Source organism: Heterocephalus glaber, unplaced genomic scaffold (genome assembly GCF_053883595.1).
Source record: "Heterocephalus glaber isolate CG9 unplaced genomic scaffold, H.glaber_assembly_v1.0 deba00000347, whole genome shotgun sequence".
Taxonomy (NCBI): Eukaryota; Metazoa; Chordata; class Mammalia; order Rodentia; family Bathyergidae; genus Heterocephalus; species Heterocephalus glaber.
This window is the reverse complement of record NW_028258143.1, coordinates 62,526,128-62,552,482: the sequence shown is the minus strand read 5'-3', so window position 1 is coordinate 62,552,482 and position 26,355 is coordinate 62,526,128. Positions and strand designations below refer to the sequence as shown.

The 26,355-nt window shown below is 38.5% G+C and overlaps 1 protein-coding gene across 11 annotated transcripts in view; it reads right to left on the bottom strand.

Annotated features, from left to right (window-relative positions):
• The window catches only part of LOC110346362 (uncharacterized), a 316,545-nt gene that overhangs the window by 177,675 nt on the left and 112,515 nt on the right, over positions 1–26,355 (bottom strand). Inside the window, exon 6 of one of the 11 annotated variants that reach the window (XM_087201378.1) lies at positions 23,596–23,650. The exons of the other annotated variants lie outside the window; for them this stretch is intronic. Within the exon in view, the coding sequence (XP_087057504.1) occupies positions 23,645–23,650 (6 nt within the window). The 3' untranslated portion in view covers positions 23,596–23,644. Of the gene's footprint in view, positions 1–23,595; positions 23,651–26,355 lie in introns of those variants that run through there. 11 annotated transcript variants of the gene reach the window in all.

Here is a 26,355-nt window from a genome sequence, read left to right as displayed (position 1 = left end):
ATTAATCAATGAGGAGGCCAAAGCCCTCATGATCCAATTATTTCCCAAAACCCCTACCCCCAAACATTTCTTCACTGACAGCCAAATCTTTAATATATGAGCCTTTTGGGGATATTCCAGGTCCAAATCATAACACCTTCCCTGCAACTGAAGGCTTGTGAATGTGGCATTAGATAGAAATAATCACACTTGTTTGAAGATGAACTTAACGAACATGTATGTCATTTGAAGTGTTATAAGACTAAATATCAATTCAAAAGCCTATCCAAAATCCTAGAATATTATGTCTACCCATTTTAAAGATTAAGTGTCATTTTGCAATATTTATATGTTTGATTAAATATCAAAATAATACTTATTACTTGTATTTTCTTTTTAATGTAAGGTACATCATGCTACACTTTCTCTTTCTCAGTTTTATTGAATGATTCATATTGCAAAATATATACCATACTATAGCTATATAGTTATATAGCTATAATTTTCATGCTCCCCAAGTAAGGTTTTATTTGTTAAAGATTTTCTCTTAGCCCAGCCAAGAAAAGGAAGTAATTACATTTGATATACTTTTGGGTCCATGGCTAAAACTATTAAGCCCTGAAACTCCTTTTTAATGCCAAAGCCAGCATGTTAAACCACAGATCTTGCCAGCACATAACTCCTTTAAAGTAAGACTGGGCAGATCAACAACCTTGAATTTCTCACTTTCCCCTTGACATTTCATCCCAATCACATCTCGGTATCCAATTAAGGGCTTTCACTTACCATTAGATGGACTGATTATTGCCAGCCTCTGCAATAGTGCTTACAGTGCATACAGCCACCTGATGGGCCAGCATCAGATAATCCTAGGAAGGTCTACTTCAATTTGTCATGGTCCTAAAGGTTTGCTATTCTTTGGATATCAATTCAAGACTGGAATGCTTAATACAGTCAGATAGCTTAGCTCTAAGCCGAGCACAGCTGGTCTATGTATCAATATGCACAATCACTGAGAGCCTGCTCTGTTACTGGACAGGTAAGTTGTTGCCTCTTGTGTCAAATACTTAGGCAGACACCAACAAACCCTCTCATCTTAAACAAGCTGAGTGTGGCTGCTTTTACCATCGGCTTTTATCATCTCTTTTCAGAGGCTGCCACGATACTGACACTCAGCCATTCCAGAAACAAGTCCTTCTTGGTTAAGATCCTTAGCTAGATGTTTTTAAGCATTGGAGAAAGGAAGAAAGCTGGGATCATATAGCATCAATCAGTAAAATAGATCCTTGTGGGCCAAGGTAGCAGCAGTACTCCTTCATTTTCATGAAGACATTTTCTTTCACAGCATTTTGCAAATATGATAACATCTGTGCACAACCTTCCCACAAGGGATACCAGATTTTAAACATAGATAATGGCGAACAAAGCCACCAGAGAGAGAGAGTAGGGTTATAGTCTTAGTCCCTGGAGAGGTAGAGAAATATTTCAAGTCTTTTGAGTCTTGGGAAATTTTGCTTTATGGTAGATAGTGGGACAGCTTTGCTACTTATTAAAGTGCTTGTTTTAAGGGATGCTCCTTTAAAAACCCATTAAATGCTTTTATATCAATTTGAAAGATTTGATCAGAAATGAAGGAAGGCTGTTAGAAAGTACATGCTGTGTCTGTAGCATGAGAAAAAGATGGTAGTCACCCTATCAGATCTAGAATGTGCTTAGCTTTTACATCCTCTAGGACTAGAGCCTTCCGCAGGCTTTGGAATCGACAAATTAAGTCAAACTGCTGCATCTGTTCTTTCAACTTGGAGTCATGATACTGAAGTCTTCCATGAACAGGGATTCAACAATAGTCAATCATTCACAGAGTCAGCACTATTTAAGCATCAGATGATACTCAAAATATAATAAATCATCTGCTGAAGTAAAAAAAAATTCATTTCTACATATCCTACCATGGCATTTCAGCCTTTTTGGCAAGTTATCATATAACTTCATATTTCAATTATTTTCCAATTTTTGCCCTTCAGAGGATACATGGTCAGAGAAAATCATGAGAAGCCCACACCAAAATTAAAAGGCCTAAATTTTTTTTGGGGGGGGGGGGGGACAGGGTCTCGCTTTGTACTTCAGCCTGGCCCTGGACTCATTATGTAGCCCAGGCTGGCCTCAAACTCATGACAATCCTCCTGCCTCTGCCTCCTGTGTGCTGGTATTAAAGGTGTGAGCCACCATCCCCAGCAAAAATTTATTTTTGATGGTCTTTCTCTTTCCAATTAGAAACCTTCCTTGCCTAAATTTTGTGACTTTTCATGTATGCCTCAATGCAACATAAAAATGAAGAAGTTGTGATGAGCATTTAGAAAAGGTGAAACGGTCCCAAAGCAGTGTTCTAGGCCTCTCCTGGCCAGCTTTTCCCAACATCTACCTCCACCTCCGTCAGGGCTGAGCACGGCCAGGCCGCCCCAACAAGATCCTATGCCCTGTGTATCTGAGGCACCTCCCCACTTCATCTCCTCAGCCACCACATCTGCAGACAGCGCCTGTGAAATACATCCTGGTTCTTGCCTTTCTCTAGTGCTACTTCTTGTGTCAGCCAGTGTTATTTTCAATGCGGCCTGGAAGACTGCACTATTGTTCAATGGAGTCCCCTTACTCGTCTTACTCCTTCAAATCTAGGGTTTCCCTACAGCAGAAATGCGATCCTACTCCTCTCATTAAAATCTTTCAATATCCCGTGCCTTCCTGAGGGTAAAGCTGGAATTCCTCACAACTAAATCACAGGCCTTCTTCATTAACTGACCTGCTAGCCACTCTAGCCCTGTCTGTCCAAGCACTCGGGGCACCAGCCACTCAGTTCGTCCCCTCTTCTCTGTCATTTGCCCACCCCCCCCACACACACACATGGCAGTTATGCTTCACACAATGCCCCTCAATTCCTTCACACACTCTCTTCGAGGGAACTGTTATTCATCCTTGAGGATAGCTCAATTTTTTTCCCATTTTTATTTTTATAAGTAGATGTTTGCAGTACCTAACGATTCCATTCCTCGTGGGGACTGGTCTATGGACATAACACATCTTACTATTTTTTTCTGCCCCCTTCCTCCCCCTCCCTCCCCTCTCCCTACATCTCTTGATCCTCTACCCATTTGAAGACAGCTCAGTTTTAAGTCCCTGTTGAAAACTTCTCCATCATTGATACAATCTTTATTTGAACTTTTCCCACTACATTAAAATTATTTGCACATTTCATCCATTCAACAAATATTTGCTGAGTTCCTTCTCTGTTCTCTGTACCTGAGCTCTGACCATAGATATTAACAAATCAAACAAAGATCCTAATCTCATGGGATGTACAGGTTGAAGGACAGACCTTAGCCAAATAAATGCAAAAGTATATGATTGCAAACTGGTGTTATGAAAGAACAGTAAGTAGAGCTGTATGAACCTGTGAAGGGAATCTGACCTAGTCTTTAAAGGGAGAGGCGACCTCCCTGAGGAAACCATCCTTGAACAGTTATAAATGGAAGGAACAGAAGAAAAGAGAAATCAAAGATAAGAAGGAGGGAGGATGGAAAATAGACAGTATCACGCAGAAGACGCCGAATCAGCCCGCTGCAAACAGGAAGGTCTGTGCACGCCCTACCCAGGTCCTGAGTCACGTGGAAGACGCCGAATCAGCCCGCTGCAGACAGGCAGGTCTGTGCACACCCTACCGAGGTCCTGAGTCACGCGGAAGACACCGAATCACCCCACTGCAGACAGGCAGCCACTTGATTCCACATTACCAAGGCCCAGAGGACACCAGACCACCAGACCAAGGTACTGAGTCCCACTGTTCCTGGCCCAGAGGTAGGGGCTTCTGAGCCATCGTCCCATTGCTCCTGGTCCAGAGGAAGGGGCTTCCCAGTCACCATCCCTCCTGCTGCTTCCAGCCCAGAGAAAAGGGCTTTTGGGCCACCTTCTGTCCCGCTGCTCCTGGCCCAGAGGAAGGGGTTTCCCGGCCACCATCCCTCCGGCTGCTCCCAGCCCACAGGAAAGGGCTTTTGGGTCACCATCCCTACCACTGCTCCCAGCCCCTGGCCCACCTCTCCCAGTTCAGAGGAGGTAATCCGTGCAGGTGCTAACAGTCCCCCACCCCAGTCGAAATGAGAAAACACATAAATAAGTCTCAAAACCGGACTTCCAGATCACCTACAGCAACCCCAAAGGGAAATGAGAGGGAACCCTTTGATACTCAACCACCTGGACCCACTGAACGGGCAACAAAAGGGGATCTGGAAAAAACAAAATCAGAAATAATTTCTCAGATAACAGGAGAAATTGTGCCCCTAGTGCAAGACATGATTAATAAATCTAGAGAGGAGCTCAGGAACATGATGGAATCTCAACATAAGAAACAAATGGAATCCATAAAACAGATGCAAATACATTTCCAGGACATGAAAAACTCCATTGAAAGTCTACACAGCAGAATGAGCCAATGTGAGGATGGAATTTCAGATACAGAAGATAAGATTGCAATTAGTGACCAGGAAAAGAAAAATTACTTCAAAATTATAAGGGAACATGAGAAAACAATCCAGCAGCTGCTGGATGATGCAAAGAAGAATAACATAAGACTGACTGGGCTCAATGAAGAAACAAGAGAGAGTGGAGATGACATAAAAAATCTCTTCACAGAAATAATGGCAGAAAACTTACCAAGCAGGGGAAAAGAGCTTGACATACAGATAAGTGAGGCATATAGGACTCCAAATAGCCTTGATCAAAAAAATTCTACACATAGGCATATAATTGTTAAGATTCCAGACACATAACAGAAGAACAAAGTTCTCCGAGCAGTCAGAGAAAACAAACAAATCACATACAAAGGAAAGACCATCAGAATCACAGCAGACTTCTCAACACAAACCATCAAGGCAAGAAGAGCTTGGAGTGACATATTCCAAGCCCTAAAAGAAAATAGCCTCCAACCCAGATTGATGTACCCTGCAAAACTCTCTTTCAAAATGGATGGAGAAATAAGATACTTTCATGACAAAGAGCACCTGAGGAACTACGTGAATACCAAACCAGCACTCCAAAGAATTTTACACAATAGCCTAGGAACAGACGTTGAGGATCACAACCCCAGGAAGCAAAGCAGAATGAACCCATCTGGCATGACAAGAAATTAAAAGTAAAGGGGGAGAACCCAACAAAAAGAAAACATCATGGCAATGACAAGTCAATACGTTTCAGTTATAACCATCAATGTTAATGCTCTCAATTCACCAATCAAAAGAAATAGACTGGCAGAATGGGTCAAGAAGCAAAATCCAACAATATGCTGCATACAAGAAACACACTTAATTCAAAAGGAAACTCATAGACTGAAAGTTAAAGGGTGGAAAACAATACTGCATGCGACAGGAACCCCAAAAAAAGCAGGAGTAGCTATCCTCTTGGCAGATCAAGTAGATTTCAAACCAACACTGATTAAGAGAGATGAAGAAGGACACTACATCCTTGTAAAGGGAACATTCCAAGAGGAAGAGATGACAATCATAAATATCTATGCACCAAACACTAGTGCACCCAACTATATAAAACAAATACTAACGGACATGAAAAGCCATATATGCAGTAATACAATTGTAGTGGGGGACCTCAACACCCCATTGTCACAGATAGATCAACTAGACTAAAAATAAGTACTGAAATACTAGAACTCAATCAAACTCTTGAACAAATGAACTCAACAGATGTTTACAGAGTCTTCCACCCCGCAAAATCAGAATACATATTCTTCTCAGCTGCACATGGGTCATTGTCCAAAATAGACCACATACTCACACACAGAACATGTTTAAGTAAGTGCAAAGGAATTGAGTTATCCCCTGTATATTATCAGACCATAGTGCAATGAAATTGGAGGTCTATAGCAAAAGAAACTCAAAAAATTTCATAAACATGTGGAAATTGAACAACACACTTCTGAATAACCAATGGGTCACAGAGGAAATTAAAGAAGAAATCAGACAGTTCCTTCAATTAAATGACAAACATATCGGAATCTATGGGACACAATGAAAGCAGTCTTACGAGGGAAATTCATAGCAGTGAATACGCATATTAGAAAAACAGAACGAGCCCAATTAAACAACCTGATGCTGAACCTCAAGCTTCTAGAAAAAGAAGAGCAAGACAATCCCAAAGCTCATACAAGGGAAGAAATTATAAAGATCAGAGGAGAAATCAATGCAATGGAGACTAAGAGAATGATACAAAAAATCAATGAAGCCAAGAGTTGGTTCTTTGAAAGAATCAACAAAATTGATAAACCTTTAGTCAACCTTGTCAGAAAAAGGAAAGAAAAGGCCCAAATCCATGCAATTAGGAAGGAAAAGGGTGAAATTACAACAGACCCAACAGAAATCCAGATGTTCATCAATACCTACTTCCAGAACCTATACGCCAATAAGATGGACAACACAGAAGAAATGGACAGATTCCTAGATACATATGAATTACCAAAGTTGAACGAAGAAGACCTAAAAATTCTGAACAACCCAATATCAACCAATGAAATTGAAAAGGTAATTAAAAACTTATCAACTAAGAAAAGTCTGGGCCCTGATGGCTTCACTGCTGAATTCTACAAGACATTTAGAGAGGAACTGCTGCTACTACTGTTTAAACTCTTCAATGAAATTGAAAGGGAAGCAATACTCCCAAATTCTTTCCGGGAAGCAAGCATCACCTTGATCCCAAAAGCAGAGAAAGACCCAACTGAAAAAGAGAACTATAGGCCAATCTCACTAATGAACATAGATGCAAAAATCCTTAATAAGATACTTGCAAACAGAATGCAGAAGATGATCAAGAAGGTCATACACCCTGATCAAGTGGGATTCATCCCAGGGATGCAGGGATGGTTCAATATACGAAAATCAATTAATGTAATATACTATATCAATAGAGCCAAGGACAAAAACCATATGATTATCTCCATAGATGCAGAAAAAGCATTTGACAAAATCCAACATGCATTTATGTTAAAAACCCTACAAAAAATTGGAATAGATGGTCTCTACCTCAAACTGATAAAAGCCATCTATGAAAAACCAACAGCCAATATCATACTAAATGGTCAAAAACTAAAATCCTTCACACTAAAATCAGGAACAAGACAAGGATGTCCACTATCACCACTCTTGTTCAATATAGTTCTGGAAACATTAGCCACGGCAATTAGACAAGAGAAAGAAATAAAAGGAATAAAGATAGGAAATGAAGAAGTCAAATTGTCATTATTTGCAGATGACATGATACTCTATATAGAAGACCCCAAGAACTCCACCAAAAGTCTTCTAGACTTAATAACCAAACTCAGTGAAGTAGTTGGTTACAAGGTCAACACACAAAAATCAATAGCTTTCCTCTACAAGAATGACAGACTCACTGAGAGAGAAATAGGGCAAATAATTCCTTTCACAATAGCATCCAAAAAACTGAAATACTTAGGAATCATCCTAATGAAAGAAATCAAAGACCTCTTCTCTGAAAACTATGGCACTCTGAAAAGAGAGATTGAAGATGATATCAGAAAATGGACAGACATCCCCTGCTCCTGGGTAGGAAGGATTAATATAGTGAAAATGGCCATACTTCCAAAACTGCTCTATAGATTTAATGTAATTCCAATTGAGATCCCAGCAGCATACTTCATAGACCTCGAGAAAACAATCCAAAAATGCATTTGGAATAAGAAGAGACCCAGAATAGCAAAAGCAATTCTAGGTAACAGAGACATGGCAGGGGGTATCACAATCCCCAACCTGCAACTCTACTACAAAGCTACTGTGATAAAAACAGCATGGTACTGGCAAAGAAACAGGCTTGAGGACCAGTGGAACAGATTAGAAGATGCAGAAACAATGCCAGACACACTCAGCCACCTCATCTTCGACAAAGGAGCCAAACACCCTCACTGGAGGGAAGATAGCCTCTTTAATAAATGGTGCTGGAAAAATTGGGCTTCAACTTGCCAAAGATTAAAACTAGACCTATATCTCTCACCATGCACTAAACTAAAATCAAAATGGATTAAAGATCTAAATATTAAAATAGAAACTCTGAACCAGTTGGAACAGAGGTTAGGTAGAACCCTTGAAGACATCAGTGTAGGAAAAGATTTTATGAACAAAACCTCAGTTGCCCGTGAGCTAGCACAAACAATCAACAAATGGGATCTCTTCTTATTAAAAAGCTTCTGCACAGCAAGAGAAACCACCAGCAGTGTGAAGAGACAATCCACAATGTGGGAAAAAATCTTCACCTGGTCTTCCTCAGACAAAGGTCTACTATCTCGAATCTATAAAGAACTTAAAAAGATCAGACCTCCCAAATTTAAAGACCCAATCCAAAAATGGGCATCTGAAATGAACAGACATTTCTCAGACAAAGAAGTAGAAATAGCAAATAAATACATGAAAAAATGTTCAACGTCACTGGTCATTGGAGAGATGCAAATGAAAACAACGCTGAGATTCCACTTCACTCCAGAAAGAATGGCTGCTATCATGAAATCAACCAATAACAAATGCTGGCGGGGCTGTGGGGAAAGAGGAGCCCTGCTCCACTGCTGGTGGGAGTGTAGACTGGTGCAAGCACTGTGGAAATCAGTATGGAGATACCTCAAAGAACTAGGACTGGAAGTCCCATTTGACCCCGCTATTCCACTGCTGGGGATCTTCCCCAAAGAATTAAAAGAATCATACCACAGTGATATATGTGCACCCATGTTCATAGCAGCACAGTTTGTAATAGCTAAAACTTGGAAACAGCCCAAATGCCCATCAACTGGAGACTGGATAAAGAAAATGTGGTTTTTTTATAAAATGGAGTACTACTTAGCCATAAAAAATGAGACATTAGAGACATTTATAGCTAAGTGGATGCACATTGAGGCAATACTCTTAAGTGAAATAAATAGGACACAGATGTGTAAATACCGAATAGTTTCTCCGGTGTGAGAAACTGAAAGTGTAAATAAGGACTAAATGTATAATAGGTCATGTGAAATAGGAAGAAAAGGGGCAAAGGGGATGGAAGTGGGAGAGCTAAGGGAAAGGATAGAAGGAAATGGGATTAATATGAGAAAATGGAAAAATAGGAACAAAATCTTTGTAAATAGGGAGGGCTGGAGGGGTTGAAGGGAGGGCTGGGCAAAGGTGAAAAACAAGAACCAAGAGAGACTATGTAAAGGTGCAAATTTCCAATGATGAATGTCATTATATTGTATACCTAAAATGTACCAATGATTAGAATGAATAATCGATAATGTAAAATAGGAAGAAAAGGTCCAAAGGGGTAGGGGTAGTGGGAGGGGCAGGGGAAAGGAAAGAAGGGAAAGGAAAAAATGATGAGAAATGGAAAAAATGAAAATAAAGTCTTTGTAAATAGGGAAGGGTGGAGGGCATGAAGGGAGGGCTAGGAATGGGGAAAAAATAAGAACCAAGATGCATTATATAAAGGTACAATTCCCACTGAGAAATGTAATTGTGTTGTATACCTACAAAGTACCAATAAAAGAATTTAATACAAAAAAAAATAAAAAAAGAAAATAGACAGTATCAATTTTTCTCTGAAGAACTAAAATGATTCAAGAAACCCTGAGGCTTGAGAATGAGCATTAAACTACACCAATATCTCTCTGTTGGTAAGAGGATGGAAGCTGTTCTTTGCTCACAAAATAACAGCAAGGAGCCCCTTTGCTCCCTTTATCTCTTCTCCTAATGAGTGAACTCTAAATAAAGGTAATACAGTTCAGGATACACTGCAACTTCTATGTCTGGTTCCCCATGGGGACACGACGGACAGGAGTCAACTCCCAAAGAAGTCATGCTCAGCTTCTGGCACATACAGAACGGCTTTTCCAACTACACTGGGAAGAAAACATGAGCTTCAAAGCCACTAGGACAGACTTAGCCACAATTTGATCAAGGAGACGGTACCAAACTGTTTGAAATGGCTAAGACATAGACTTGTCCACTCTCAATGCTACCTTAAAATAAAAATCAGAACAGGCTCACTAGCATGACAATACTGCCGTACTTTAGTTTTATCTTGGCTTTGCCTTGAAAGGACTTTAAAAATTCAGCATTTTTCTCCCTCCTTCCTGCAGCCAAGCCCTACTCCAAATCACTCTCTACACTACAATCCAAATGAGTCTAAAATCACAAAATGTGTTGTGCATTTCTTCATTTAAAATTTCTTAGTACCTCCCTTTGCTGTCAGTGTGGAAGTTAAGCTCTTTCATAAGGCTGACCATGCTATGCCTCTCTCCGCTCTTGATACCCGCAATACTGACCCACCTTCAGTTCCCCAAAGGCTATTCTACTTCTGGTTTCTCCACCTTGGCCAGGTTCTTTCCTCTCAAGTAGATGGTGGCAGCCTTTCTAATTCCCCTGGTCATCTCCAGCTCCTCTCTTTGCATCAATTTCTTTTGGGGAGGCTTCTTGTGCTTCTCTAAATTCAGATTCTGTGCATCCTGCTCTTTCTCCATCACAGCCTTTATGCTGTATTGTAATTGTTTATTTTTGGACTATGTTCTCCACTACTTTGGAGGTCATGGGGCAGGAACAATATCTATCTTGCTCATCAGTGCATATCAGATCCCAGCATAATGTCAGGCACATAAAATGTGACATGCCAATCACCAAATTCTCCAAAATGTAGATGCCAAGCTTTTCCTCAGTGAAAAACATATGAGTCTGGTTCTCTATCCCTTGTAGCTATATAAAATACAGGATCTACTTGGGTCTTTTCCTGAGTGTTTTTATTAGTCTCTATGGGAACATCCCATAAACCTGGTAAAGTTGCTGCCTCTCCCTTAAGTCCATCTTCCTCCTCCAGACCTTCACTCCTCATCCTTGGTGGCTTCATGTCTGCTTCTGGAAACTGCTGCTCTCCCATACTATTTGTCTCTCTACTGCTGCATTAGCTCCTTTGCTGTATAACAAATGACATAAACTCGATGACCGTAAGTAACCTCCATTGATTATCTCAACTCCCATGGATTTGGATTAATAGACATTGGTTGGATTCTTTGCTCAATCCCTCCAGGCTGTCCCCAAGGCCTCATCTAGGGCTGCCATTTCTTTGAGGCCCAAGATTCTCTTGCAAGGATCACAGGTTCTCGATCTTGTGACTGTTATCCCTGTTTCTTTGCTAGCACTTGGTGAGAGACAGCTCTCAACTCTTCAGAGCGTACCTCAGGGTTCCCTCTCACAAGTTGGCAGCTTATTTTTCTAAGGCCAACAGGAGAGTGCCTGATGTTGTGGCTTGTGTATTTTAAGAGTTCTCCTCAACTAGGTCAGGACTGTCCAAGCAACATCTCTTTTCATTACCTCAAAGTTAACTAATTGGGAAACTTTCATTACATCTGCAAAATACTTTTTGCCTTATGAAATAACATAATTATGAGAATGCATGGGTTGGTTAAGAAATAATGTGTTTAAATTAAAATAATAATAGAGTAAAAGACACATTCCCATTAATCCCCTTCAGAATGCTCCCCCTCTCTTGGAACACACATATGCCATTGGTCTTGCTACCTTCTGAAACAGTTCATAAGTGTCTTTAAAAGTCTGATTAAAAATACGGTGAATGCTTCTGGCAAGTGCCATCCAAAAGAAAAATGGGTCATGAAAATACTAGTGTGTCCTCATCCACCTTATACACTGAATATGAAATCATGGGGCTTCTGGATCTTCTCCAAAGTTAAAATGGGGTAACTCATTTTAGGTAAATGTTTTAATGAATTCAGACATCAAGGTAAACACTACGGCACAACAAAAGATACTGGTATACCATCATAGTCACAGAATTTACACAATTGGTAAAGATTTCTTTCTTTCTTTCTTTTTTTTTTTTTTTTGGTACCAGGGATTGAACTCGTGTCCTTGTGCTTTTGAGGCAAGCGGTGGAACCACTGAGCTAAATCCCCGGCCATAGATTTCTTAATTATAAGAAAAACACAATCCATTTTTAAAATGATAAATTGAACATCAAAAATGATCATTTCTGTTCTTTGAAAGATACTATTAAAAATACAAAGTCAATCCACTGAAGATAATTTCAAAACTTATATCTAACATCTAATAAAGCACTTACATCCAAAATATATAAAGAGCTATCACAGTACTAAATAATGAGGAAAAAAATAAAAATAGGTAAAGGATTTGAATGGACATTTCACTACAGGAAAAATACACATGACAAATAAATTCACAAAAAGATGTTCAAAGTAATTTGTTGTTAGGGAGATGAAAACTGAAACTTGTTGAGATACCACTAAATCGTACTGGAATTGTTAGAATAAAAAAGATTAACAACATCAAATATTGTCAAACATTGTCAAAGAGGGGGAGGAAATGGAGCTATCACACAATGATGATGGAAATGTATAATGTTACCACTAAAAAAACAGTTTATTTCTTTAAAACTTAGACATACCTACCATAAGACTCAGTTAACTTCACTCTTAGGAATCTGCCCAAAAGAAAAGAAAATAAGTTCATACAAAGACTTGCTCATATGTGTTCATAGCAACTTTATTTGTAAGAACCAAAAGCTGAGAACAACTCAAATGTTAAGCAGTGAATGAATAAAAGAACTCTGCTCTATCCATATATAATAGGATACAAAGGAAGAAACTTTTGATAGATATTACAATGAGGATGGGCTCAAAAATAATTACACTTGAGCTTGGAAAAAAGAAAAAAGAGAATTTAAAGTATATGATTCCAAATATATTAAAATCAAAAAATCCAAACTAACCTATAATGAAAGAAAGTAAATCCATTTTGTATGGATACAGAGGAGCACAGGGAGGACCAAGAAGAGAAAAATTATATAGAGATAACAGGAAAAACTGGGGACTGTTGGCTAGCTTCATTACCTTATTTGTTATAATTATTGCATGAATATATAGGTATATATAAATTTGGAGATATATACGTAAATTTGAAGATTTTTATGTGTATATCTCCCTGGATTTTAAACAAAGCAAAACAAAGAAACACACAAAAATGAATAAATAACTGCTAAACTAGAATTCTATTTTGATGCAGAATGCTTCAAATTTGAGGAGAAATAAAAAATACTTTCAGACAAAAGCTAAGAGCCCATCATCAACCGAGCAGGACTAATAGAAACTTCTAAAATGAAATGAAAAATGAACTCAGAAAGAAGCTCAAAAAATATAGAAAGAATGAAGAGGAATGGAAATTGTAAATGTATAGGTAAATCCAAATTAATGGTAAATGTACAACAAAACAGCAACCAAATGTGGCCACTCTTGACCTATACATGTAGGAAACAGAAAGTCAGGTTCACTGGTGTTGTCAAAGACAGATAGGATAATCCAATGACGAGTATGTCACCCTCATGAATCAATCAACTTCCAAAAACCCAACTTCTGAACACATGAGATTTGGCAGGGGGACAGTCTCGATCTAAACCATAATATGTTTCATTTGTAAAAAAAAAAAAAATCAAGTTCACATGGCCAAGTCGAAAGTAACAAAGCAGAGAAGTATAGTACTGTACACTCATCATCTGGCCATGTAGTTGTATAATACAATTATAAAAGAGTGAAGTAAGAAGGTCAGTAATCTTCCAAAAGGAACCCACTTTATAGTCTAATACATAGAAAATTAGGCTTAGCCTCAACTAACTCCACATCAAGGCTGCTATACAGGAATGAATTGGTTCCCAAACCACGGTCACCTGAATGTAAACACAAAAGATTTTCATTTGCAACGATGGGTGTTAAATTTTAATGAACATTTAAGATCAATAAATAAGATCCTTAAAGTGATTATTAACAGTTCAACTTTATTGAGAAAGAATAAACCTAATAGTTAAAAGTAAGGAGCACTTAATGTTAAGAAATAATACACATACGGAAACCAATTTATGTGAAAATGGATTTTAGTTGATTTGATACTCATTATAAACTGACATCATAATGAGCCTTGCAAAAACCTAGTGGAGGCAGGCTGCATTTAAGTAGTAGAGTAGCAACTCAGGAAATTTGTTGCTATTCTTTTGACTATACAAACCACTTATTATAAAATATGTTACATCCCGAGAGCAACATTTTTAAAGGAATGTTTGATAAAGTAGAATTCATGTCTAGGAAAGTGACTATGGAAATGGAAGGTCTTGGAATAGTACCGGATGGCAAACATTTGAAGAAATTTGGAAAGTTCTTAGAAAATGAGGTATACAACAGGAAGGAAACAAGAAATACCTTGAATTTTTTTCAGTCTGTTATTGTGAGTAGAAAATAGATCTATCTGTTGTTGCTCTAGATCAAGGGTTAGCCAATTTTTTTAGCAATAGACCAGCTAGGAAGTAAATACATTATGCCTTGAAGACTGTACAATCTGTGTTGTAAATACTCAACTCTGCTGTGACAGGAAAACAGGCCTATTATGTTTAATAATGGGCATGAACATGGTCAATAAAAGCTTTTGTGTGAACACGGAAATTTAAATTTTATATCATTACCACATGCCACAAATACTATTTTTCCATTTCTTTCATAGTTTAAAATTTTTTTCCTCACAGAAAGTGAGCCAAATTCAGCCCATGTACCAAGTTGGTAAACCTGTGCCAAAGATGACAAGCTACGAGTCTGGGTCCTCGTTACAAGAAAGCAAATATCAGCTCAAAAAATAATGAACAGTGAAGCAGAAAATGAGATGCTGTGCGGGTACTAATAGCCCGCCTCACAACCCCAGGCCCCTCATTGAGTTCGGTGGTCAGTTCCTCTGCAAACTTCTGGCTGCCATTTTCAACACCCTCTGCTCTGCCACTCTGCTTGAGGGGTTTCTCATCTAGCATTGGAGGGACTAGCACAGCCCACTTGCAGGGCGACCTGGGAGTGCCAGACGGTAGATTTTATGTGAGCTGTCTCAGTCAGGGAGGGCTAGGAGATGGGCAACACCTCAGCTTCCTTCCCAATTCTAAGGAAAGGGTCACTACTGTTCATGGGGAATCCCCATAGCGACAGAGCTCAGCGCCTATAATAACAAGCCCCTTGTTCATGCACACTAAATTGGCTTATTCCATTCTTTCACTTTCTCCAGTCTCTCCCTGTACTTCCAAAATCTCTTCCCAAATAAACTACTGACCCTCAAGTCCTTATGTTACATTCTGTTTTCTCAGGACTCAAGTTTAAATAGATGTGTCCATTTCAAGTTAATAAACATAGCCTTAGGGACCCGGTGGTCACTTGCTATCAAAACCATGGAAGGAATTTTTATGTTAGAACAGAGGCTTTCAATTGATTTTTCCCTCTAGGGTACACTTAGTCTGGACAAATTTTTAGTTGCAGGGCCTGTCCCCATCCTTACTCCAGCATCTAGTGAGTGGAGGAAGTGGATCCTGCCGAATATTTCACTCAACAGGGAACACTCCACAGGATGAAGGGTTCTCTTGTGCAGGTGTCATGGTGCAGAGTTGGAAACCTTGACTTTAGAGGAGATTGATCAAATGTCCTCTAATGCCCTGTGCTATATTCTAAAACTCTGTGATTTTAAGAAAGCACACTGAGGTTCTTAATCTAGATAAGCTTCAAGGGATACATCATAACTTGAAAACTAGTGCAGAATTCTTTTTGCCTATTTTTGCATATTTGTGATGTGTCCACGGCTTTTATAACTTTCTCTAAGGGATCTGAGACCTATAAAGTTTATGAACCAAACTCTGTAATAAATAATTTTAATACTTTTACCCTAGGTCTAAATATTTAATCACTTTTTTTCTATTCCACAGTATTAAGGAATACGGGGATCTGCTTCTCCAGTTAAACAGCAGTGCTTCCTAAGGCTGTGTAACTCTGATCAGTGTAAGAAGCAGGCAAACAAGAGACTGAATTTAGTTAATTATGGTATACATGAAGAGGACACAAACTTCTGGCAATCAATCTGGCACTTTCCTCAAGTACTAATAAAACTATTTTTTAGTTCCTGGTTAATATAATAGCTCAGCAAATATCCTACATATTGAAGAAGGAACTGAGCAAATGAAAATTGTGCAGAGAGAACAGTCTTCATGTGTTTTTTATCCCATATCTTTTTGAACACAAAACCACTGCCAAAAAGTACCTAAGATAAAGAATGGGTATAGACCTTCCCTTCTGTAGATTTCCTAAACTGCGGCCATATAAATCAAACAAGATTACTTTATCTGCAGCAATGAATTCTTTAGAGACATATTGAACCTACAAGAGATGGCAGAACCTGGCCAAGTTCTATCTTTTAGATAATAAATTTTACTACCATTCTGACTATGCTTTCAGAGTTTTTTCTATTTTTGTTTTAGGGCAAGATATGTGTATTTGTCTGCAATATTAGAAGGATTTTTGTTTTACAAGGAACTAAAGTTTGTGGTCTTACACTAAGTATGACTGTTCTTGAGTTGTGGCATTGTGCACATGTGAAAGAATGAAGCAAAGGAATATAAACAAGTAAACATGCATCCTATAAAATTCAATATAAAGCACAAATCAGATGCTAAAACACTCAATAATGATATGACATGCAACTTTCTAATGAGAACAACCATTTTATGAGAACTTAATGCCAAACAGGATAGATTCAGATAGAATGAAAGAAAGAACAAGATAAAATATAGACCAATATACAGATACATTTAAAACTTGCAATTATCTGAACTAGAAACCCAGGCTTCAAATTTCATCCTTTTACCCACAATAAAACACCACTTTATGAGTCCAATTATGAAAAGCTGAGATTTGTATTTCTACCCTGGGAATATCTGAGTCATCAATGAAAATTTAGGAAAACAGCTACAAGTGATAACCTGACCTGAAAAGCTTTGACCTTTGAATAAGTTTATGTCATCATCTTTGCAAATGGGTTCAGGGTTTGAGGTGTTCATCACCAAAAAAAGGTCAGCACTTTGTGGGAAACACAAAGAAATATTTAGGCTTTGAAAGAAAGAGTAGGAGTTGGCTTCTGTCCTAGTATGAGTCTGAGTCTGATGAAGGTATCTGAGAGCAAGAAGCCATTCACCACTCGCTCACCACTGAGCTAAGAACCTAGCCTAGAAGTGGAGCCTAACTTCCACCTGGTTTTGAAATTAGCTGTGAAGTCAATTTAGGATAACAGAGCATTACAGAGAAAATGGAGTCAAGGGTAAGAGTGAGGCTTTCAAGTTTTGGAGCCACAGTGAGTGAAGAGGTAACTGAATGTTACCTATGGGGATAGTTACTGTGGAGGAGACAGGAGTGATAGATATACTTCTGTACCTGTACACATAAAGACATTTTCAGTTTTAAACTAAAGTGAAAGTTTAGTTTAATTTAAGATTTTTAAAAGTTATACACATCTGAAAACACCAGGAAAAATCTACCTTCAATTTTAGGATCAAGGAGATAAGAAGTATCTAGTAAATGTTCTCCCTAATTCAATTCTGCTTGTGCAGACTATTCCTGGAACAGAGAGGAGGCCACCTCCAGTTCCTAGATGGTTTCTCAAAGAAAAAAATTCGTATCCTGAGTGGTCTGACAAAAGTCAGAGTCTAGCCTGATTTAGATTTGTGACCATCCCTGAACATGCCAGTGCGACTCAGTGGAGTAGATTAGCCCATCTTCCATGGTATGTCCTCCCCTGCTCCTGTTTTAGAAAGAAGTGCTGAAATCAAGGCCACCAGACTACAAGGACACAGCATCGGTGTTAGTTCCCTGTGGAAAGGTGTGCTGAGCAGAAATACATCACAACAGAAATAGTGCATGAAAGACTACAACAGGATCCCCTTTGCCAGTACAGCCTAGAGCCGAAAGTATACAAGTACGCACGGGGTGGTGAGGTGGGAAGCCACACATGTCAAGCAGTTAAACACTTGCCAAATAACTACTACTGTATTTCATTGACTCTAAGAATCATTTTTCACATTTTAACAACTCAACTATGAGAATGTTTCCTACAATGAATGACATCCTACAATCGCTGTCAGCCAGAAGGCAGCCTTGATACTGTTTGCAAAGTGTGCACAGAACTCAGTCAGATATCTTCATATTTTCATGTCTTCAGTTGAGTTATGCGCATTGCTAATGCTAAGTTTCTATTTTGATTATTGTTTAAAATGCCTTCATGGATATTTGATGATGTTTAAAATACCATGTTTAAAAAGCAGAGCTTACAAAGATGAAACTATGATGCATGGTTGAAACAAGATGTTGTATGTGCAGAAAAGGAATCTGCAACAGAGCATACATTTAATATTAATGAAGTACATATTCCTGGTTGGGAGAATTATTGCAATACTGTATTTTTTCCAAGTACCTTTTGATATTAAGAAACAATGACACTCATAGGTAGATAAAGCCATATTACATTTTTTACCAATGTATATGGAAAGTATTGCTTTTTACATGCTAAGAAATTCCCCTAACAATAAATGATAAATAATTAAATAATCTAAAATAACCTAAATAGTCTAAAATAACTCAATAAATATCAAGGGACTGAGGGTATGGCTCAGTGATAGACCATGTTATTAACATGCATGAGGCCTAGGGTACTATCCCAAGAACCACAAAAATATAGATTTATTAATGTAATAATACATTTATCAAAATATTTTGCTTTTACATTTCCATTTGTTACTTTTTATAGCAGTAATAAATCACTTAAGTGGTAATGAGTGTTGGTTAATATTTCAACTTAAAATCAGTAATAATGGATTTGATGAAATAAGATATAGGACAGTAACTATGGTAGGTTGCAAAACTGCAAAGAGAAATAACTTGAGGTTCTTATATTTGAGGTGCAAGAGTATGAGAGGAAACAGTTATCAGAACAACCTTCACTAAGCCAGAGCCTTTACCTCATTTGTTGCATATTCTTTATATTCTGGCCTAGTCTCTATTCCAGAAGAATTGAGGAAAAACATTTATGAGAATCTTTTCAGATTATAAATTAGTAGACTTACTTACAAAATACTTAATTATCTTGGAAATTGTAATACTCCAGATACATAAGCCAAAACCTGAGTTATTGTTTCTTTTCAGTCTCTCAGACTTGTCTACTTCAGAAGACTTTCTTTGTTGATCTTTAGCTTATAAACATGTCTACAGAATCTGACTACTCTGCTACCACCTTGATCCCACCAACCATCATCTGCTGCCCAGAGCACTGCAGGAGCCTCTGACAGATCTTCCTGCTTCTGTACTCACCTACCTACCAACCACCCATAGTCTATGCCCACTCTAAAGCCAAATGACCAGCTATGCACACTTTCAGTGATGATGGTGGTGTGCTCCAAATTCAAAATGGCGCCCTGTTTTACACAGAGTAGCGGCCAAAGTCCCTGCATAGGTCTTCAAGGCCCTGAATGATTAGGCTCTGGAGAGCTCTCTGATCTGTACTATCACTGTTCCCTGCAGTTGGTTCACTCCAAACTCCTGGCCTTGCTGGTCTCTGAACACACCAGGCAGGCTCTTGCTTCCAGCCTTCACTCTTCTTCTTTGTTCTGCTGAATGTCCTTCTGTCTTAGGATTCTTAGCCAATCTCTTAACTCGGTTCAGTCTTTGCTTCCCTGTCACCTTATCAGTGAGGGCTTCTCTTGATCACTCCATTTACCACTCCAACTGTCCCCTTTCCTCTCCACTTCCAACGCCTTTACCTTGATAGTTTTTCTTTTTCCTTTTTCTCTATCTGTTATCTTCTTCTAACATGCCACATAACTTATTTATCAAGTTTTTTATGGCCTGACTCCCCCACTGCCTTTCCTCTCATGCATCTAGGCTGCATGAGAGTTTGTTTCCTTCACTGCTACATTCCAGCATCTAGAACAGTAATGGACATACAGGTAGAAGCTACATAAATACTTGCTGAATGGATAAATGGATAGTTTTTACAAATCAAATATGTATATGACCATAAATCTGTCTGTAAAACTGCTTAGGATGAGCAAAGAGGATAAAACCTAAAAATATTATGAAGTCAAAAGTAAATTATGTCTTGAAAAGGTGCCCAGAGGAAAATTAGGAACCTATGGCCCTGAGATTAGAAAAAAGCAGATGGGAGGAGAGACAGAAAATATTTCTACCTTAGGTGCCTGGTGGGTCTGCTGGTTGGATGTCCAAGCTTTTGGCATTAATGCCTCTACAGTATACTCATTTATATGGATAAAAATTCCAATAAGCCTCTCTAACATGAGCTTCCCCAGGGAATGGTACATCTCCCCTCTCACCTTTCACCTTTCACGCCACTGCAGGTCATAAGAAAAGCCCCTACAGGATGCTCGTCTTCCAAAACAGAACTCAGAGTTGTGTACCTGAGACCCTCACTTCTGTCAAAAGGAGGCCTACAGTTTTCTAGCTGACGCACAGCTCAGCACAAGCAAGCCAGCGGCGACCAAATCATATACACATACTCAGCTTTCTCCCTCTTTCTCTTTTATGTTCTTTATGCTGCCAAAGGGGTGAGAGAAAAGACAATAATAAAACTTCTTGGAGGAGCATTACACTTCTTTTACTTTTAATTTAATCCTTACCTGTCTTAAGGGTAAAACTTCTCCAAGGAAATAAGTTTTGAAATAATATTCAAAATCCCATAAAACCTCATGTCATGGTAAGCTGCATACCTGCAAGGTCAAACTGTTTCACTTCCAGAATCTCAAATTCTCTTTTTAACCAAGTTGCTTTATCTCATCTTTCTCTACTCTTGCTTAAATTGAGGAGCCTTGCTACAAGACAATAAATCACAACTCCCTTACCCAGCATTTTACCCAGGAGTTTTCCTGCAGAAATCCCACCCGGCCTTCAATACCTCCAACTGCAAATCTCTGGGGAAGACCAGAACTTGGCTTGTTGCCCTCTCCTGGCATAGTCTTTGTCCTCTTTCCTTTTCAAATGCATTCTGCATGCACTGGATACAATTGCCACAGCAGGCTTGAGTCCTTTCCTTCTCTGAGCGTCCCTGGAGTATTCTGTGCATAATAGCCCTGAGCTGGAGGGCTGTAGTGACCACAACCATAAAGGAAGCACATGGAAATGCATGAAAAAGATGGCTCCAAGAAAATAGACAGGACTTGAAGCACTTTCTTTCTTTTTTTTTTTTTTTCTGAAGCACTGTCTAATGACTACTTTTAGATCACACTGATAGCCTTCCTCATTTAGAACCCAGGAGCTTTTTTTCAAAAATGTAAAAAGTAAAATTGTATCATTGTTATTTTGTTCTATCATAATAGAACTTAGAGGGAAAAGGCCATATTTTATTTTTGAACCTAGAAATATTCAACTGTCTTTTTGAAGAAACTTGGGAAAGTGAGTAGATTCAGTTGGCCACCAAGCCATAGCCCCGGAAGAGCCATAGGAGGAGGGATATAAAACAGCTGTCAATAGCAAACACTCCACACTGCCAACACTGAGCTCAGCTCAACACAAAGGGAAGAAGCAGTTCAGGAGAAAAAGAGCCAAGATAGCAGATAACTCTATAATTTATTGCCCAAGCCAGGTCACGTATGAAAGTCGAAGAGACATTGTTAACAATTATGCCATGCAGCCATTATTAACTAGAAATGTTGCAGGCAAACTGGAACCTATGCCAATTCTACAAAAACCCCAGCAAACCTAAACCCTCAGGCACAGCTGGAGAAAGACCATGGTATAGTAGTTCTAAAGCAGTGCTAGGTAGCTTAGAATAAATTAGCTGACAAAGCCACCTTTTGAAAGAGCTGTTCAGCATTCTACCATCTCTAGAAGGCTCAGCAGGAAAAGAGAAAGTGCTGAAAATGTTCTGTTGAACAATGCAATCACCATGGAATCAGAGGAGCAGGAGCTGCTAGAAGCCTATCTATCAACATTCACCTCCCACAGCTGTCATCACGCCCGACAATCAGCAAATAACCTGCCAGGCTGGAGAGACCTATTACCAGGGGCCTATCTCCTCTGCCACCTTGGCAGTGGAAATGCCAGAAAGGAGGAGGAAGGCCTTGTTATCAACCAAACCAAATGAAGCAAAGAATCAAAAGGACCCAAAATGTGGACACTGGAAGGGGCCTAGAAAAAACTAATCCAAGCTCCAAATTTATGTGTGAGGTAACATGAATTCTAACAAGATAAGTAAAATGCTGCACAAGAAAAATGTATAATTTAATTCACTTATTCCTTCATTGAATAGAAATTGATTGAGTCCTCCAAATGGGTCAAGCACTAGGATAGACACTGGGGGATAAAAGGATAAGATATAACCCTGCCTGTGAAGATTTGTATATTTATAATTTAAAGACACTGCCCCTGTTTTAAAAACTGGTTTTCAAATATTCAATGAGAATGGGTCAAGAAACAAGATCTAACAATACACTGCATACAAGAAACACACTTAATTAAAAAAAGAAACCGATAGACTGAAAGTTAAAGGGGAGAAAACAATACTCCATGCAACAGGATCCTGAAAAAAAGCAGGAGTAGCTATCCTCTTTGCAGATCAAGTGGATTTCAAACCAACACTGATTAAGAGAGACAAAGAAGGACACTACATCTTTGTAAAGGGAACACTCCAACAGGAAGAGATGACAATCATAAATATCTATGCACCAAACACTAGGGCACCCAACTGTATAAAACAAATACTAACGGACATGAAAAGTCATATATGCACTGTCACAAATAGATAGATCAACTAGACAAAAAGTAAGTAATGAAATACTAGAACTCAATCGAACTCTTGAACAAATGAACTTAACAGATGTTTACAGAGTCTTCCACCCCACAAAATCAGAATACACATTCTTCTCAGCTGCACATGGGTCATTCTCCAAAATAGACCACACACTCCAAAATAGAACATGTTTAAGTAAGTGCAAAGGAATTGAAGTTATCCCCTGTATATTACCAGACCATAGTGTGATGAAATTGGAGATCAATAGCAAAAAAAAACCAACAAAAATTTCATAAACACATGGAAATTGAACACACTTCTGAATAACCAATGGGTCACAGAAGAAGCCAAAAAAGAAATCGGACAATTTCTTCAATTAAATGACAATGACAATACAACATATCAGAATCTATGGGACACAATGAAAGCAGTCTTACAAGGGAAATTCATGGCAGTGAATATGCACATTAGGAAAACAAAGCGAGCCCAATTAAACAACCTGATTTTGAACTTCAAGCTTCTAGAAAAAGAAGAGCAGGACAAACCCAAAGCTCATATAAGGCAGGAAATTATAAAGATCAGAGCAAAAATCAATTCAATGGAGACTAAGAGAATGATACAAAAAATTAATGAAGCCAAAAGTTGGTTCTTCAAAACAATAAACAAAATTGACAAACCCTTAGCCAAGCTTATCAGAAAAAGAAAAGAAAAGGCCCAAATCCATGCAATTAGGAATGAAAAAGATAAAATTAAAACAGATCCAGCAGAAATCCAGAGGATCATCAATACCTATTTCCAGAACCAATATGCCAATAAGATGGAAAACACAGAAGAAATGGACAGATTCCTAGATACATATGAATTACCAAAGTTGAACGAAGAAGACCTAAAAATTCTAAACAACCCAATATCAACCAATGAAATTGAAAATGTAATTAAAAACTTACCAACTAAGAAAAGGCCAGGTCCTGCTGGATTCACTGCTGAAATATACAAGAGATTTAGAGAGGAATTACTGCCACTAGTGTTTAAACTCTTCAATGAAATTGAAAGGGAAGCAATACTCCCAAATTCATTCCTGGAAGGAAGCATCACCTTGATCCCCAAAGCAGAGAAATACCCAACTGAAAAAGAGAACTATAGGCCAATCTCATTAATGAACATGGATGCAAAAATCCTTAACAAGACACTGGCAAATAGAATGCAGAAGATCATCAAGAAGATCATACACCCTGACAAAGTGAGATTCATCCCAGGGATGCAGGGATGGTTTAGCATATGCAAATCAATCAATGTAATACACTATATCAATAGATCCAAGGACAAAAAACATATGATTATCTCAATAGATGCAGAAAAAGCATTTGACAAAATCCAACATGCATTTATGATAAAAACCCTAAAAAAATTGGAATAGATGGTCTCTACCTCAAACTGATAAAAGCCATCTAAAAAAAGCCAACAGCCAATATCATATTAAATGGTCAAAAACTGAAATCCTTCACACTAAAATCAGGAACAAGACAAGGATGTCCACTATCACCACTCTTATTTCAATATAGTTTTGGAAACATTAGCCATGGCAATTAGACAAGAGAAAGAAATAAAATGAATAAAGACAGGGAATAAAGAAGTCAAATTGTCATTATCTGCAGATGACAAGATACTCTATATAGAAGACCCCAAGAATGCCACCAAAAGTCTTCTAGACTTAATAACCAAATTCAGTACAGTAGCTGGATACAAGGTCAACAACAAAAATCAATAGCTTTCCACTACACGAACAATAGACTCACTGAGACAGAAATAGGGCAAACAATTCCTTTCACAATAGCATCCAAAAAACCGAAATACCTACTAATCAACATAACAAAAGAAATCAAAGGCCTCTTCCCTGAAAACTATAGCACTCTGAAAAGAGAGATTGAAGATGATATCAGAAAGTGGAAAGATACCCTCTGCTCATGGGTAAGAAGGATCAATATAATGAAAATGGCCATATTTTCAAAACTGCTATACAGATTCAGTGCAATCCCAATTGAACTCCCAGCAGCATACTTCACAGACCTTGAGAAAACAATCCAAAAATTTATTTGGAATAAGAAGAGACCCAGAATAGCAAAAGCAATTCTAGGTAACAGAGACCTGGCAGGGGGTATCACAATCCCCAACCTGCAACTCTACTACAAAGCTACTGTGATAAAAACAGCATGGTACTGGCAAAGACACAGACCTGAGGACCAGTGGAACAGATTAGAAGATGCAGAAACAATGCCAGACACACTCAGGCACCTCATCTTTGACAAAGGATCCAAACACCCTCACTGGAGGAAAGACAGCCCCTTTAATAAATGGTGCTGGAAAAATTGGGTTTCAACTTGCCAAAGACTAAAACTAGACCTGTATCTCTCACCATGCACTAAACTACAATCAAAATGGATTAAAGATCTGGCTGGAAGAGAGGTTAGGTAGAACTCTTGAAGACACTGGTGTAGGAAAAGATTTTACGAACAAAACCTCAGTTGCCCATGAACTAGCACAAACAATCAACAAGTGGGATCTTTTTTTACTAAAAAGCTTCTGCACAGCAAAAGAAACCACCAACAGTGTGAAGAGATAACCCACAATGTGGGAAAAAATTTTCACCAGTGGTCCCTCAGACAAAGGTCTACTATCTAGAATCTATAAAAAACTTTAAAAAATCAGACCTCACAAATTTAAAGACCCAATCCAAAAATAGGCATCTGAAATGAACAGACATTTCTCACACAAAGAAATAGAAATGGCAAATAAACATATGAAAAAATGTTCAACATCACTGGTCATTCGAGAGATGCAAATGAAAACAACACTGAGATTCCACCTCACTCCAGAAAGAATGGCTACTATCATGAAATCAACCAATAACAAATGCTGGCGGGGCTGTGGGGAAAGAGGAACCCTGCTCCACTGCTGGTGGGAGTGTAGACTGGTGCAACCACTGTGGAAATCAGTATGGAGATACCTCAAAGAACTAAGACTGGAAGTCCCATTTGACCCAGCTATTCCACTGCTGGGGATCTTCCCCAAAGAATTAAGAGAATCATACCACAGTGATATATGTGCACCCATGTTCATAGCAGCACAGTTTGTAATAGCTAAAACTTGGAAGCAGCCCAAATGCCCATCAACTGGAGACTGGATAAAGAAAATGTGGGGTTTTTTTAAATGGAGTTCTACTCAGCCATGAAAAATGAGAAATTAGAGACATTTATAGCTAAATGGATGCACATTGATGCAATACTCTTAGGACACACACAGGACACACATGTGTAAATATCGAATAGTTTCTCTAGTGTGAGAAGCTGAAAGTACAAATAAGGACTAAAAGGTACAATAGATAATGTGAAATAGGAAGAAAAGGGGCAAAGGGGAAGTGGGAAGTGGGAGGGGGAGGGGAAAGGAAAGAAGGGAATGGAATTAATATGCAAAAATGAAAAAATGGAAACAAAGTCTTTGTAAATAGGGAGGGATGGAGGGGTTGAAGGGAGGGCAGGGTAAGGGGGAAAAAATAAGAACCAAGGGAGTATGTAAAGGTGCATATCTCCAATGATGAATGTCATTATATTGTATACCTAAAATGTACCAATAAAAGGATATACAGTTTTAAAAAATCATAGATAATTCTAAATGTCATGTAAGAAAAACT